Source organism: Cricetulus griseus, chromosome 2 (assembly GCF_003668045.3).
Source record: "Cricetulus griseus strain 17A/GY chromosome 2, alternate assembly CriGri-PICRH-1.0, whole genome shotgun sequence".
NCBI lineage: Eukaryota > Metazoa > Chordata > Mammalia > Rodentia > Cricetidae > Cricetulus > Cricetulus griseus.
This window is the reverse complement of record NC_048595.1, coordinates 280,332,595-280,348,721: the sequence shown is the minus strand read 5'-3', so window position 1 is coordinate 280,348,721 and position 16,127 is coordinate 280,332,595. Positions and strand designations below refer to the sequence as shown.

Here is a 16,127-nt window from a genome sequence, read left to right as displayed (position 1 = left end):
CAAGGGGATACACTGGCTCTAGGATCCTTGTGCACATACCCAGAAAAACATGCATAACACAGACACACCCCAAAGTTAATTAAAACAATCCAGTTAGGGCTAGGGATATACATTGCTAGGGTTCTTGCCCAGCATGAATGAAGCCTCAGGTTTGGTCTCTAACTCTGCATACAACCAAACATAGTGTTACCTGCCATCATGTAGGTGAATGCAAGATTGAGGTCATGCTTAAGTACTTGGTAAGTCTGAGACCAGCCTGGACCACCTCCAAAAAAAAAAAAAAAAAACCAGGCAAGATTAAACTTCACTGTCACACTTGTCATCCTTCTTCCCTTCCTCTTTCTCTCCTCAGAAGGCTTGGAGCTGTAGCTCAGTAGTATAGTCCTTTCCTGGCATTCATGGCTTCAAGTTTCTACTATTGGTAGAAAGAAAAAAAAAAAAAAAGCAAAGCATTGAGCTTGGGCCATGTTTTTAAAATGGATTACAACCAAAAACCTGGGACAGATAGACAGACAGACTCTCACTGTGTCATCTATCGAGGTCTTCTTTCTTGTCACTGAGTACTGGGCTTACAGATGTGCTCTACCATATCTGGCTTTCAAAACTCTTTTAATGAAAAAGAATAAAAACCACATGGAGTAAGTTGTGTGTACTAAATAACCCTGTTGAAATAGGCCATTCTGACCACTACTAACAAGATGAAACATGCCTATTACACAGTACTCTCCTTACAACCATAAAATTGACAGCTGCTTTGAAAGGCTGAGCTTCACGTTCAGTCACACGAATGAAAGCCATACCACACTACTATATAGTGAGTGCTTCTCACTTAGGGAAACTTAATCCATGCAGCTATACTTTTATCCCATTAATGCGGGGAGGGGAGCTGGAGAGAGAACTGATTAAAATGCTTCCTGCTCTTCCAGACCACCCAAGTTTGGTTCCCAGTGCCCGCATCAGGCAGCTCACAACCACTGTAACTCCAGCTGCAGGGGCGATTCAATGCCTTCTTTTGGCCTCAACAGTCATTTGTACTCATGTGCACACAGCACCCCACACACACATAATTAAAAATAAAGTAATTCTTTTAAAAAAAAGTTTATTTTAGAGTGAGAACATGTCACTTTAAATCCTGGTGCAGTCAGGGTAAGCAGTTTTGGCACAAACACAGACATGATACACTTATGTGATTTCATACTGAGTCCTGTGTGTAATATAAAGGCACATTGTACTGAGTAAAAAAAAAGTAAAGTCTTCAGCTTTTAAATTACAATTTCATAAAGTGCTTCTTATAAAACCTTACAATAGTAATCAATAGATACAGTTTCTGCAGCAAAGGCACCTGGAAGCTACTGGCACTTGGTGTTCTGTTTCACCTGGTTATTTCTGGTTATATCAAAGTCACATCTTTCCAATTAAATTTCCCTTAATAATTCATCTCCTGAGCAGGCAGCCCATGTGTGGAACGAGGTGAACTCTAACTTGGCACAGTAAAGGTCAATTTTCAGACAGTCTCAAGAATTTGGCAATTTCTATGTATAAACTGATTAATGATTTAAATAAAATGGTATTCAAATGGCTAGTCTGGAGACAACAGACTAATTCAGAGTCCATGATTGGAGATGGTGTTTTAAATACACATTTTATCTTTAAGCTTTTCTTCTGTCTTCTCAGAACCTTCTGGATATAAGATAGTAGGTACCACAGGGATGACATTCATTTTATCCACCTGAAGAATTCCTCTGAAATATAAGATAAGTCATTATTGCCAGTGTCACACATCTCCTCCAGGAGGTTGATGTACAACAGCACCTCTTGGAGTTTCCAGTCCACCTCCCCTCTCATGGCTTATAAAGGTTGTACAAACTGTTGGCTCCAAGTTCTCTTTAACCAAACATGCTGAGCGACTAGAAGGGAATAGAGCTCATCACCTGGCCCTACAGGAAGGAGAGCACATGTCTTCAGGGCAAGAGCTCTCACTCCCCTAGACTGCTATCAGCTGGTGAAAAGGAAAGCCCGGGCAGCTTTCTAGTCACTGTCCACTGAAACACAACCCAATCTTTACATGTCACTTGTCACTAAAATCTGTGACACTTAGTAAGTAGGTTTTTCATACTGAACCCAAGAACCTAAGTAACCATTGCCAAGTTTCTCCCACTGAAACAGCAACAAATTTAAGGTTGGCTTAAAATCACAAGCTGGCTGTACATGTGATTAGGCTGTGTGCTGCTATAAGTTGGTCTGTATGGCATACAACAGCAGTTTACAAGTTGCATGTGCCATTTTATTATATGATGCAGCAGTTTGCTTCATTTTGGGTGCAAGTGCTGATAATCATGACTCTGCCTCCTCTTACAATTCAGTCATTTGCAGCTGTTGAGCACAGAGATGTGGCAAAGGTTGATGACTGACTTAAATAAGTTTACTAGCTCCTCCTGACTTTGCAAATCAGAAGCATAGGGGCTTACAAACTCTTAAGAGAAACCAGGCCTGTGAAGTTACCAAGCACACCAGATCCATGGATGATGAAGTTCCTTCATTGTGTCACATATAAGTCAGGTGTGGTGGACGACACCTGGAATCCCCAGGCTGGAGCCATTTATGAATTCAGAACCAGCCTGGTCTACATATGGAGACCCATCTAAAAACATCCAAACCGAACAATGAAATGAGCAGGTACTAGAGAATGGCAGCACCCATAAACTGAGCAGTCATTAGGCCATCAGGATTAACAAGTAACTAATGTTCCAAACCTGTTCCTGCCTGACAAGACCTACTGGAATGGCAATTCACAGGATCATTGTGCCTAGAATTAGCACTGTACTTTGGCAGCCCAGTCAGTGTCTGAATGGCTAATGGACTGTGCTACTGTCTAACAGTGGCAGTGACTGCATCTCTACAGGCTCTCTGTCTCCACTTTAACCCTTTCTTGGCTATTCAGTAACACAACTTCATGTCCTGTAACGTGAGAGCTGAGAGTCAGGCTTAATTAAGAGTGGGATGAAAGAACCTGTTTGCCAGTGGCCACAAGTAGCCAATGAAATCAAGGACACTCAGGCTTGCTGTCACACATCTGTAATCCCAGCACTTGAGAGGTAAAAGTAGGAGGATCAGGAGTCCAAAGCCATCCTCAGCTACATGACCAAGTTCAGGACCAGCCTGGGTTACACGAGACCCTGCCCCATACAAGCAGCAGAGGACATCTGGTGCTCTTTGTTCCACATGATGCTGCAGTGAAGAGCCTGCTGGGCTCCTGACATTGACTGACTGATACTCTGGAGGTGAGACAAGGGGGCAGTGGTTTCACTGACTCCACACATGCAGTGTTCCCTGTGTTCCCATTCATGTTCTGTCCCACGGAGACTTGGCAACATTTCTGATCATGGTTGACTCTCTCAAAGTATAGTAATCTCAAGTGATATGTAAATTTATTTTAATTCCATCACAATTGGAAAATGTTTTTTTCCCTCCCATTGTCTTATCCTAATTTTATACTTTCTAGTATATACAATATAGTGACTGTAACCCCCCCCCCCCAAAAAAAACAGGGTTTTTCTGTGTAGCCCTGGCTATCCTGAAACTCACTTTGTAGACCAGGCTGGCCTTGAACTCAGAGAACTGCTTGTTTTTGCCCACTGAATGCTAGAATTAAAGGTGTGCACCACCACTAAAACTTACTTTTGAGTAGTTAAGATTAACAATCTCAAAAACATGAAGCACTTACTTGTTCTCATAAACTGGGCAAAGCACCTTTAACATGGCTATGACTCCTGCTGCACCCAAAACTCCAACCACCATGACGTTCAGAAACATGAAGAGCACTGGGAACACGCTGCCCCAGAGCCCACAGAGTGCTCTCCTGAGCTTTTCCATCCACTGGCACATCACCTGGGAAGAGGGTTTTGATCAGAAAGGTCAGTTCCATAAACTAAAATTTAAAATTTCTGTCTTCTTTTGAGAGGGGGTCTTTCTCTGTAGCCCAGGCTGGCCTCGAACTCATAGAGATCCACCTGCCTCTGACTCCTGAGTGCTGGGATTAAAGGCATGTGTGCCACCATGCCTGGCAAAATTTCTTAAAGTTTTGGGTTTGGGTGATAGAAACAACCTGTGTCTTGATTATAATAGTGCTGTTACATGTGTCAAAGCTAACTCAAATAATAAAAAATAAAGAAGCCTTGTTTGGGGTAAATTGCTTAAAAATGAATGCTTTCCCCTAGTTCCACAGTGATGGGCTGGCGTGACTGTAGGATATATATAACATGACAACAAAATTTTATTTTAAAATTTACCTAAATTTTTTACACTCTTAAAAATTATGTTCCCAAGATGTAGGTGCAAAAATTATTTATCCTGTGTCTAACTACAAATCAAGGGACTATTAATGCTGACAGACTAATGAGAACTGTCCAGCATTGCAGGGATGAGGAAGAAACAAACTCCACAGCTTTTACAACAGGGAAGGTCCACTGTCTAGAAATGCCTCATGTTTAAAGAGCAAGAAGAGAACCAAATACGGGTACTGACGACATGGAGTATGAAGATAGTCTCCTCTGAGGCTGATCTGCTGGCAGGCGGGGGCTGGAGATGCCACAATGCAAACTGCCCAACTAATTGATACTCCAGCAACCCCAAATCGACAATCTGACCTTCAGTGAGAATTTCTTGCATAGAACTTAATTTGGGAGCAGACACATTAGGCTACTCTCAGAACTGTATCTGTAGATGGAGTATAACATAAATGTTCCCAGCAGACATCACTATGGTTTCACTGGAATACCCCTTTGATTCCTCACACCTTGATGGGATATTCTACAGTACCTGACATCCTGAGCACAGGTTAATCCAACATATAGGTTAGAGATTAGGAACTGACCCAAGGTTAGAGAAGTAGAAACAGGCAGATAATGATTTCAATGCACACCCAATCGCTGTGTAGGATCTTGAGGGCACACTCCATCTGTGTGTGTACCAGGTGAGAGCTAAATGGAGACTTGAGAAAGAACTAGGGAACTGAAGATTCCCAACCAAATGACACCCAGGGCCTTGATAATCATGGTCTGACTATCATTAAATGCAGCTTATATAAGATAATAGGAACACTTTGAATACCACATTAAGATTAAGATAATGTCCAGCATGGTAGTAGCTCAGTGAGTAACTTGTGCCCAAGCCTCATAACCTGAGTATGGTTCCTGGAGCCAACATGGTAAAAGGAGAGAATCAACTCTTGAGAGTTGTCCTCTGGCACGTGTGCACACAGCCACACACGGAGAGAGTAAATGTTTCAACAACAACAACAAAAACCCAAAACCCAGAGTGAGCCAGGGGTGGTGACTTACACCTATAGTACCAGCACTCAGGAGATGAAGACAGGAAGATCATTATGAGCTGGAGGTCAGCCTCGGCTACAAACTGAAAAGACAAACAAAAGAAAAAAGAAAAGACAAAACTAGTGATGGATACTGTATCCATCACTAGAAACTATTCACTATTTTAATCTTTATGGTTTCTACCTCCCTTTAAGGACATTTATGTTCATCATAAGCATAACTGCTATGGTAATACCACATAAAGATAACACCAAGGCCAGGTGTTGGTGGCACTTGCCTTTAATCCCAGCACTTGAGGCAGAGGGAATAGGATCTCTGTGAGTTCAAGGCCAATCTGGTCTACAGAACAAGTTCCAAGACAACCTGGACTGTTTCACAGACAAAAACCTATCTCGAAAAAAAAAAAAAAAAGAAAGAAAGAAAGAAAAGAAAAGACCAAGTATGAGATTTACCTTGTATGAAGATGGAGGCTCTGCTCTGAGAGGAGTCTCAGGCAATTTGCCAGGTAAAGCATTTCCCTCCACAGTGGTTTCCACACTCCCGATGAGGTAATGGCTGGTGGTCTGCAATGAAGTAACGCTTCCTACTGAAGAGGAGAGAACAAAGTTATCTAAATATTAGCAGCATGCTGGCATCCTCTGTAAACTCTAATAGAGCACACCAGTAATATATTCAATTACTATACTAACATTTCACCATGAGAAAACAATTTTATTTACTTATTCAACATCAGACGAAACACTCAAGACCACTATAAGGGGCTACAGAAGTTATGGTTTTGTCACATAGAAAGTAAATTTTCAGCTCTGTTGGGGATGGCACACTCCTGTAATCCAAGCACTTGTGAAGCAGGAGTAGCACAAATTCAAGGTTACCCATGTCTACCTATCACATTACAGACCAGGCTGGGCTACAGGGTAAAACCCTGTCAAAAGGAAGACAAAGAGGGAGGGAGGGAGGGAGGGAGGGAGGAAGAACAACAAAATGTAAAAGTTCTACCAGGTGTAGTGGTCTACAGAGTGAGTTCCAGGACAGCCAGAGCTACACAGAGAAACCCTGTCTTAAAAAAACAAAACAACAAAATAAAAATGTAAAAGTTGTGGTTTGGTTTTCCTCTGAAATTACTTTTTTAAAGAAGCCTATTTCTGAATACATGAAATAAGTAAAAATACATAGCAGCATCTGTAAGTAATGACAAAAATGCTTAAGAGCATACAGGGGACTCGAGAGCTGACCCTGGTTAGGAGTGCCAGCTGCTCTTCCAGAGGACATGAGTTCAGTTCCCAGCACCCACCTTGTGACTCTAGCTCCAGCGATCTGACTCTTTTATGACCTCTAGAAGTACATGCGCATGGCCACCATAAACACACAAATAATTAAAAATCTTTTCAAGTATATAAGGGAATCTTGACAGTGGTTCACACCTTTAAAACCAGCACTTGGGGAGGCAGAGGCAGGTAGATCTTTGAGTTTGAAGCCAGCCTGGTCTGCAGAGTGAGTTCCAGGACAGCCAGGGCTACACAAAGAAACCCTGTCTTGAGAAACAAACAGAAAAGCACATAAGGCAAAGTAATTTCATTAATATTTTAAATAATGGCCGGGCATTGGTGGCGCACGCCTTTCGTCCTAGCACTCAGGAGTTAGAGGCTGGCGGATCTCTGTGAGTTCTAGACCAGCCTGGTCTACAAGTGCTAGTTCCAGGACAGCCTCCAAAGCCACAGAGCAACCCTGTCTCGAAACCCGCCCCCCCCCCAAATATATATATTTTAAATAATGGTCTTTTAAATTACCTTTTTTAGAAAAGTTGGGAAGAGTAAATAAAATGTCACTGTTTTGGGAAAGAGAATAAAGCATGCTTTCTTCCAAAGGAAGGGAAAAGTTTGAATGTCTGAGTATTCTCTGGTTCTTAACTAAAATGTCAATTTCAATCACATCCTTTTGTTGAGCCTATGAAAGAAAAAAATAAATACCTTTTACTTCAAATAATGTCTTAAAGCTTCAAAGTGAACTTTCCTCCTTTATTTCTATAACTAAAACAGCCAATGGCTCCTTATCACTCCCACTCCCACTCTGAGGCATTTACACTGGCAATGCAGCTTCATTCACACACAGCAACAGAAACTATAAACAGCAAACAGAAACAGCAACAGAACTATAAACACAATCAAGTCCCTTCACTTTCTGTTTGCTGATGCTCATCACATTTTAAGTGATATAAAGGTATGAGTGTGAGATTTTTAAAAAGCAAAATGCAAAATAACAAGAATGCTGTATGATTAAATCCAGACAATTCTAGGGTTCTGTGATGTCGTCAATGAGACTGGCCCCTACAGGCTCATTCATTTGAATGATTGGTCCCCAGTTAGTGGAACTGCTTGGGAAGGATTAGGAATTATGACCTTAGAACAGGTATGCCACTGGGGGTGAACTCTGAGACCCAGTCTCCTTCCCCCCTCCCTTCCCCTCCCTCCCTCTCTCCCTCCCTCCCTCCCTCCCTCCCTCCTCTTCTCCCTCCCTTTCTCCCTCCCTCTCTCTTTGCCTGCAGATTAGGATACAGCTCTCAACTACTTCTCTAGCACCATGCCTGTCTGCCTACTGCCCACCAGGATGACAATGAACTAACCCTCTGAAACTGTAAGCAAGCCCCAATTAAACATTTTCTTCTATAAGTTGTCTTGGTCACAGTGTGGTGTCTCCTCACAGCAATAGATAAGTAACCTTCTTCCTCATCCAGTCAGAAACAAAACCACTGAACACCTGTACACACAGCACAAATTTACCCCTCCCCCCTTAGCAAGCATATTATCTCACTTGTCTTCCATCAATCTCTACCACTTCTTCCTGAATAACAATTAGTTGTGAACTGGAACCAGATGTCATAGGCCACTCATGAACTAAGATCCTTACAGTGACAATTCCAAAATATTCTTTCTCCTCCAAATTTTCCAGATTTTCACTCTTCACTATAAAAAAAAAGAGTAAGATTTTAGACAAAAATTACCATCAAAGTTTTTACTGTAGTTGATGATATCTATGGCAATTACTAGTAACAAGACAGTAGCAAACACATTTTATTGTTGTCATTCATCCTTGACTTTAACAGTCTCAGGTTTCTAAAAGTAGAGATGAGCTGGCAAGTCCTTCAGTGGCTCCCACTCATCAGAAAGGGAAATGCTTGCTGGTCTGCAGTCTGAATGTGCCACTTGTGACACAGCACAGATGGAAAGCAAGCCACAAGAGTCAGTCCCACATTCACAAAGTAAGCCGTTATGTATTCACCCCAGGATCCAGTCACTGAGAGAAGAACCCACAGACAAAACTGTGTAGCTTTACTTTTGACTTTTCCTCTCTTTTTTTTAATGTTCTCCATCCAGAGAGGATAGGAGTAGGAAGAGAGCAAGAGGGGTCTACAATCCCTCCATCATGATGATGGGGAAGATATGAGCATATTTTATTGTATACATGTATGAAAGTCTCAATACTAAAGGCAAAATGTAAAATAACACAGCCAGGAATGGTGGTGCATACCTAGAATCCTAGCACTTGGCCAGCCAACGCAGTACAAGGCCAGCCTGAGCCACATAACAAAACTATCTCACAAAAGCGTGTTAAGGGACTAGAGAGTTGGTGCAGCTACTCCATTGGAGGATCTGAGTTCGGAAGCTAGCCCTCACAGCAGGTGGCTTAATATGGCTCCAAGGGGGCCAAATGTGCCCTTCTAGTCTCTGTGGGCACCTACACACACATAAAATTAACTTTAAAACATGTTTTAAAGTGACACACGCCAATTAGTTTGCCACAAGATGAGCATTTAGTTGCTGCCTCCCAAATAGAAGGACTAATTTGTCATGGACATACACAGATACACATTCTAAATGCACATCCAGTGGCTTAAACTCAGTGTGAGCCTTCAAAGGGCTATTCCTTTGACCCAGAACAGCTGATACCTAATTCATTAGCCATTTAACTATTGTAGTCAGTTACACTATAGTCTCTTCTTGAAGCTCCAGCAAGAGTATGGCACCGTGGTGTAACTCTGACTAATGCCCATTCTGCTCCAGCATTGTCAGCCATGGGTTCTCTGGCACTGCCAATTAGCTCTCCTTCGGGAGGCACCTCATCATGGGCTCTGGTCTTGTACCATGCAGAATTCCCTTGTGTTCTTTACTATTCGTGACTTAAAAACCCTATTTTATTGTCTAAGTGGTTTATTATACTTATTGTGGTGTTGTGAATGGAACCCAGGGCTGTCCATTTGCTCGACAAATGTCCTACCATGGAGCTATAGCTCCAGCACCTTAAAAAATGTTTTGAGCTGGAGTGGTTAGCATCTGCCTTTATTATGTCCTCCAGACTGCTTCAAACCCAAGGACTCGGTGACTCTCCCACCTCAGCCACCCCAGTAGCCTGGACTATGGAAATACAAGTTCGATATCTATAGTGCCTGGTTTAATAAATTAGTGTTTTAATTGCCTGTTTACTCACTAGTATCCCAGCCCAGTCAGCATATCTAAGCCTACAGCCTAGGGCACATGAGAGTCAAAAATGGAAAAGTACAGTTTTAATACATCAGAGTGGTAACTCTTCAGTCACTGAATCTCATACCCCTCCTGTCAGATAGATTAAAAACAACAAAAGCCCCATGGTGACCGCCTCACCACAGCAGTCAGCTTTCAAAGAATGCCCTCAGCCATGCTTGCTGGCAGGCATGAATACCCTTGCTCAACTCCCTACCTCAGTGCCAGCTGGGCCCAGTCACTGCTTCTCACAAGCCACAGAACATGAGTTAACAACTCCCATATTCTCTATTTTATTTAAATAAAATGGTATATCCCAACATAATTATTATCTGACTCTTTAAATAATCTTAAAGTTTAAAAAGAAAAACAGGACCTGAAGAGATAGTACCTGGGACCAGTTCTCAGAGACCACATGGCAGCTCACAACTGCCTACCACTCCACTTCCAGGGGTCCAACACCCTCTTCTGGGCTCCTTTAGCACCAGGCACACAAGTGCTGCACAGATACACATGCAGACAAAACACCATACACATAAAAATAAAACGAATCTTAAAAAAGAACATTCTGTTGGCAGATGAGTAAAAGAAATAAAGTAGGACCCAAACACAATTAATCTGTTCATTTTCTACAACTGTGATAAGAACTTCTCCAGGATTTGAGCTCTTGCTAGCCCACATCTATGCCCACTCTTACCTACCAGAAATAAATGCCAATCTCATGAAGGAACAAGCAAACAGTGTATCAACAATCAGCAGTTGAAACGCCTTAGTTTAAACTATTATTTCTACCATTATAGAAATAACCTATCACTTTAAGGTGGAGCTTTAGCAATCCCCTACTTAGTATTATTACAGACAAAGCAATGTTGGAAACAATTAGTCGTACTCACCTATCAAAGTCTGACAGCTTATTCGGGTTACACCACTATTTACAGGTAAGTCATTTACATAGACCTGTCCATTCTCATAGGTTATGTTAAGAACAACCTTAAAATAAAGCAGCACATATATTAATTCCAACAGTTTATAAATGACAACAAACTCTTCATGCCAAAAATACATTACCTAACTATGTGTGGCAGGTGTTATAGTTTAGTTGTTTTGTCCCTCAAGGATTCATGTGCTGGAGGCTTAGTCTCTCAGTGTGATTTCAGGTGGGGACCGCTAGGATACAAACCTAGTGGTAGATGTGTAGTCTCTGGGGCAGTGTCTTCACAGGACCTGTGGGACTCCAGTCCCTCTCCTATTTGGTATCTGGCAATGTACACTTTTGTTCTCATGTGAGCTCCTATCACTGTGGTACCATTTGCCATGAGACAAGAGACAAACTAATGCCAGCAGTATGCCCTTGCACCTCTGTAACCAAGTGAAAAACAACAAAAACCTTTTCGGTTTTGTTTGAGGCTTTTGTTTAGTTTAGTTTCCTTTTTAAATTTTTATTTTATTTGTATAGATGCTTTGCGTGCATGTATGTCTGTACACCATGTGTGTGTAGTGCCTAAGAGGCAAAGAGGGTACTAGGTCCCCTGGAACTACAGTCACATGTTGAAGACTCAGCTGATTCAAAGCTTTCCCTGATGTATGGAGAAGGAACAATGCCCCTCTAAACTGAAAGCATGCTCAGCAGAGCCAGTAATGGTCCCGGGCCAGGGCCAGGGCCTTGGGAGAGCTATGGCTTCTGATCCTGAGAACCCCACTGTTCTACCCTAGGGGCTACAGTTGTTAGTCCCAGCCCTACCCTCTGATCTGACACCCTTGAAACATCCTGTGTTTCCCTGTGCAGCATTGCTTGATTTGCTTTCCATAGATTTTTGCAGACACTGCTCCATCTCTCTCATAAATCTCTACATACAAGATACAGTACTTATTCTTTTTCTGTTTTTTTTTTTTTTTTTTTTTTTTTTTTGAGACAGGGTTTCTCTGTGTGACAGCCCTGGATGTCCTGAAACTCACAGAGATCTGCCTGCTTCTGCCTCCCGAGCACTGGGATTAAAGGTGTGCACCACCACCTCCTGCCCGATACTGTACTTCCTAGTAAGTTTGCCTGGCATAAGACATAGTTTATGCCAGACTTCCTGACCCCAACTTTTCTATCTTCTTTATCTTCTCATCCCCCTTCAGACCCTGTCACCAAAGAATGACCTGCTGGTACAGGTCAGTTACAGATAGTTGTGAGGTGCCATGTGAGTGGGCTGGGAATCAAACCCGGATCCTCTACAAGAGCAGCCACTACTCTAAACCGCTGAGCCATCTTTCCAGGGATTGATTTTGGTTTCTTAAGGCAGTCTCACTACTTAAGAAGTTTGGGCTGACTTTTAACTTTTAACCTCAGCCTCCAAAGTGCTAGGATTACAGGCATGAGCTGCTATTCCCAGCCTCATTAGCAAAATAGGTAACAAGGTCAGTTATAGCCTGACATAGCTATTTCTTCATAAAGTAGCCTGCCTCAGGCATTTCACTGTAGTAACAGAAAATAGACTACTACAATCAGTAAAAATTCCTGGCTAACTGTTACACTAAAAATACAGTCAAAAGGAGACAAACCTGTTCTTTTGACACCTCCCCATTGTCTTTCAGGGTAGTTACATTAATTCTGATGCCATCCTGTAAAACAAACTTATAGGTTGGTTAGGTACACATCTACAAATTGAAAATAACCCAGTTCTTTTAAATCTTATTTGCTATTATTGTATGTGTACATGAGTGCAAGGCACACATCTGCCATGGTACATGTGTTGAGGTCAGAGCACAATTTTGGGGAGTCTGTTCTCTCCTTGCACCTTTGGGTTCTGGGGTTCAAACTCAGGTGGGCAGGCTTTGCAGCAGTGCTTTTACTTGCTGAACCACTTACCCAGAGAATAGTCCTTTTTTCATTTCTTCTGTTATTATTATTAAAGATTTATTTATTTATTATGCATATAGTATTCTACCTGTATGTATGCCTGTAGGCCCAAAGTGGGTACCAGGTCTCATACAGATGGTTGTGAGACACCATGTAGTTGCTGGGAATTGAACTCAGGACCTCTGGAAGAGCAGTAGTGCTCTTGAGCTCTGAGTCATCTCTCCAGCCCCTGTTATTATTATTTTTAAATTTTTTTAAATTTAAAATTAGGATGTGTGCATGTGAGGGTGTGTGGGCATGAGTGCAGGTGCCCTAGCGTATCTGTGGTATTGGATCCCAGAGAGATGGAGTTTAGGTAGAGAATGTTACTTATGCCCACTCCCCCCACTCCACAGAAGAAATCCCTGTTCTGATCTCTGCAACTTTCTTTACATTTTACTAGCTGTCTCTTTAAATAATGCACTGTTTAGCTTTATCTGTTTCTGAGGGTTATAGAAGCAGAGTAGTTTACCTGGAATTTCCTTCCTTCATTAAAGACACTCGTGTGTAGCAACAGTCACTTGTTTACAAGGATATGTAAGGACCAGCAGGTCACTTACTGTTGAACTGCCCATGGATACCCAGTGGGTTCTTTTTGTTTGTTTGTTTGTTGTTTGTTTTTCCAGACAGGGTTTCCCTGTGGCTTTGGAGCCTGTCGTGGAACTAGCTCTTGTAGACCAGACTGGTCTCGAACTCACAGAGATCTGCCTGCCTCTGCCTCCTGAGTGCTGGGACTAAAGACATGCGCCACCACGCCCAGCCACAGTGGGTTCTTATGAAATCCACTCTGACCCTGCTCGGGCACACCTCTTGGGTAAGTGTCTGCAGCAGGTGCTTTTGCTGCTGCTCAGGGTCTGACCAGCAGCCATCTACCCATCTACGATGGCAGTTTTGTAGAAAAGTACCACTGGACCTAGGGACCTGCTACTGCTAAATGGAAAGCTTTTCTATTAGGACTGAGGATGTAGCTAATTGGTTTACTATGTCCAAAAGTGGGGGCTTGGTAGCAGGTGCCTTTTCCTGCTGAACCATCTCACTACAGCTCACACACACCCAGCCCTTTTTTGAATTTATTTTGAGACAGGGTATGTGACAGTTAATCTTCACTGTTAAGCTGAGTGGATTTAGAACCACCAATGAGACCTGGGTATGTCTATAATGGCATCTCCAGAGGATTAAGATCCATCCTGAGTGTGTGTGCACTTGACCGTGCGTCACACTCCTCTTGCTGCGCCTCCACCTATCATGGGAGGATCTGCTAATCAGAGGCCATCATTCTTCTAGGAACCCAGAAAAAGCCTTCTTTGAGAAACTTTTTACAGCTTCTGCTTTTCAAGAGTAAACACACACACCACACTTAGTGACTTACTGTATTTACATTTTATGGTCTGCTTAGCAACATCATGGTTTATAAAAGACCAAAGACACAGTTGTGTTTTGTTTTGTTTTGCCCAAAGAACCAAGTTCAATTCTTTTTCTACAGATAAGGAGGCACACCTCAATGGTGGAGCCTAAGAAGGTTCAAGGCCCTGGGGTCAACTTCTGGCACACGAAAGCATACACTTGTGAGTGTGGAATGTCCATGCATAAGTTCATGTGTGCATGCATACACCAGTCTTTTCTGATGCTCTTGAATGTTTTCATTGCCAAAAGAAAATCCCATTTCTTACTTTCATCTGACATTAAATTCAGATCCAGCTCACAGTTCTTCCTCTGAAAATTAAAAAAAAATTTAATCTTCATTTTTATTTTATGTATATGGGTTCTGCCTGCTTTCCAAAACTAGAATGAAGATTTAGCAAGGGAGAGAGGAAATGGTGAAGTCACAGAGCTAGCCCACAGTGCTGGGGGCTTAACCTTGCATGTAAGAGTTTTTTTTCCTGACTGTGTGTGTAGGTTCAAATGCTTCCTAGGTTCATAAGTGATGAAGAATCTTCAAAAGTGTAAAGGAGAGGAAATAAGCCCATATCTCCATAACTTGAAAATCACCCAGTATTTATTCTTGGTGCTTGTCCATACCATTGCTATTTTTACCCAGAAGCAACTGTGGTTCACATACAGCTCAAATACCAATGTTTTAGTTGCAATATCCAGAATGTGTCCAAACTGACACTGTGGCATGTTTCTGTGCCCAAAGGAGTTAGAACATGACTCTAAAATTTAAAAGTAAAATGAAAGACTGGAGACATGACTCAATGGTTATAAAAGAGCTTGTTGCAAAACCTGATGACCATGGGGAACACCAACTCCACAAGATTGCCCTCTGACCTCCACTTCTGTGGTGTATGTCCCCGATCCAACATGATACAAATATAACAAGTAAAATTTTGAAAATAAAAAATGGCATTTATCATGTCAGTCACTTCTGTACTTTAGCATGTTCCCACCAAAATAGTAAGGTATTCAATCTCATAAGTTTCATGTCACTTGGGGAAAACTCGAATTTTATAATCTCCAAACTTCCGACCATACAAATGAAGAAAGGCAAATGTCGTGGCAACAAAAGTAAAAATGGACTGCCTTTGAATATTGCAAAGCATGGTTCTCCGAGTCAGCCAGGTAGTCACCTGCAAGGCTTGTGACACAAGAGCAATTGAATTGGGTTCCCCAGTGATGCTGAAGCTCATCTCTGACCTACGAGGCAGGAAGGACCCCTCAACTAACATCCAATAAAAAGCCACTCCGGGAACGCCAGGTCTTCTGCCTCTTCCTCCTTGCCAGCCCGAGTGGCCCCGCGGCCGGGAAAGGCGCTCGCTCCCTCCTGGTCGCAACGGAGCAGACACAGGTGGCCAGGAAAGCTTCTAATTGGGCAACACAAACATCGCCAGTCCCAAAAGCTGGGCTCTAGCCCAGGAAGCAGCCATTACAAACGCCGAGGTCACTGGCCACGGCGCACTTTCGACAGCAAAGCCGGGCAGGACCTGCGACAGTTCGGGAGGCGCTACGGATCTCAAGTTCGGGGCTTGGCCACACATTCAAGGGCGCCTGCGCGCCTCCCTCGGGTTGTCCTCCGGGCGGCCCACCCAGCCCGGCATCCCAGAGAGCCTCCCCTTCTCTCCGGGCGGCCAGACCCTGTCCTGCCCGGCCCCGGCCTGTCCGCCTACAGGAGGGACAGCGTCACGGCGACCGGCCTCCCGGAGGTCCGCCGAGGAGCGGCCTGGAGCGCCCGCCCTGCCCTACCTGCGGGGCTGTGGACGGCGGCCTGGGCGCGCTGGTGGTTAGCCACCCCGCGGCTGGCAGCGCCACCAACAGCAGCAGCCGGACGGGCAGCGGCGCCGATAGGGCGCCCTCCATCTTGGACAACACCGGCGCCGGGCAGCGGGAGGTGAGGGCGTGAAGGCCCGGGAGGGGGCGGGGCCGCGGGCGGGGCGGGCGGAGGGGCGGGGCGGAGCCCTC

The 16,127-nt window shown here is 43.4% G+C and overlaps 1 protein-coding gene across 5 annotated transcripts; it reads right to left on the bottom strand.

Moving 5' to 3' along the window:
- Nucleotides 1-1,082: 1,082 nt before the first annotated feature.
- On the bottom strand, nucleotides 1,083-16,065 carry Ginm1 (glycoprotein integral membrane 1). Of its 5 annotated transcripts, XR_003482650.2 has the most exons (9): nucleotides 15,912-16,060; nucleotides 12,395-12,466; nucleotides 10,741-10,837; nucleotides 8,142-8,293; nucleotides 7,121-7,277; nucleotides 5,783-5,916; nucleotides 3,725-3,888; nucleotides 2,503-2,641; nucleotides 1,083-1,742 (listed from the first exon to the last, which is right to left on the bottom strand). XR_003482650.2 is itself a non-coding variant. In XM_027402055.2 (8 exons), the coding sequence occupies exons 1-8, from the start codon at nucleotides 16,023-16,025 to the stop codon at nucleotides 1,631-1,633; spliced, it is 987 nt and encodes a 328-aa protein (XP_027257856.1). In that variant the 5' UTR covers nucleotides 16,026-16,065; the 3' UTR covers nucleotides 1,083-1,630. The 5 variants fall into 5 exon arrangements, 4 of the variants coding, with proteins under 4 accessions (XP_027257856.1, XP_027257855.1, XP_027257854.1 ...); XM_027402055.2 differs by lacking the exon at nucleotides 2,503-2,641 and having other exon boundaries at nucleotides 5,783-5,913; nucleotides 12,395-12,454; nucleotides 15,912-16,065; XM_027402054.2 differs by lacking the exon at nucleotides 2,503-2,641 and having other exon boundaries at nucleotides 12,395-12,454; nucleotides 15,912-16,064.
- Between the last annotated feature and the right edge of the window lie 62 nt (nucleotides 16,066-16,127).

Bases quoted from the DNA above. Each gene is read 5' to 3' on its own strand.
- Ginm1 (XM_027402052.2), bottom strand. From the start codon at position 16,025: ATGGAGGGCGCCCTATCGGCGCCGCTGCCCGTCCGGCTGCTGCTGTTG. The intron at 12,467-15,911 runs GTAGGGCAGGGC...CCAACCTATAAG, and splicing joins CGCCGTCCACAGCCCCGCAG to TTTGTTTTACAGGATGGCAT. The intron at 7,278-8,141 runs GTGAGATAATAT...TTTCTTTCATAG, and splicing joins TAGAGATTGATGGAAGACAA to GCTCAACAAAAGGATGTGAT.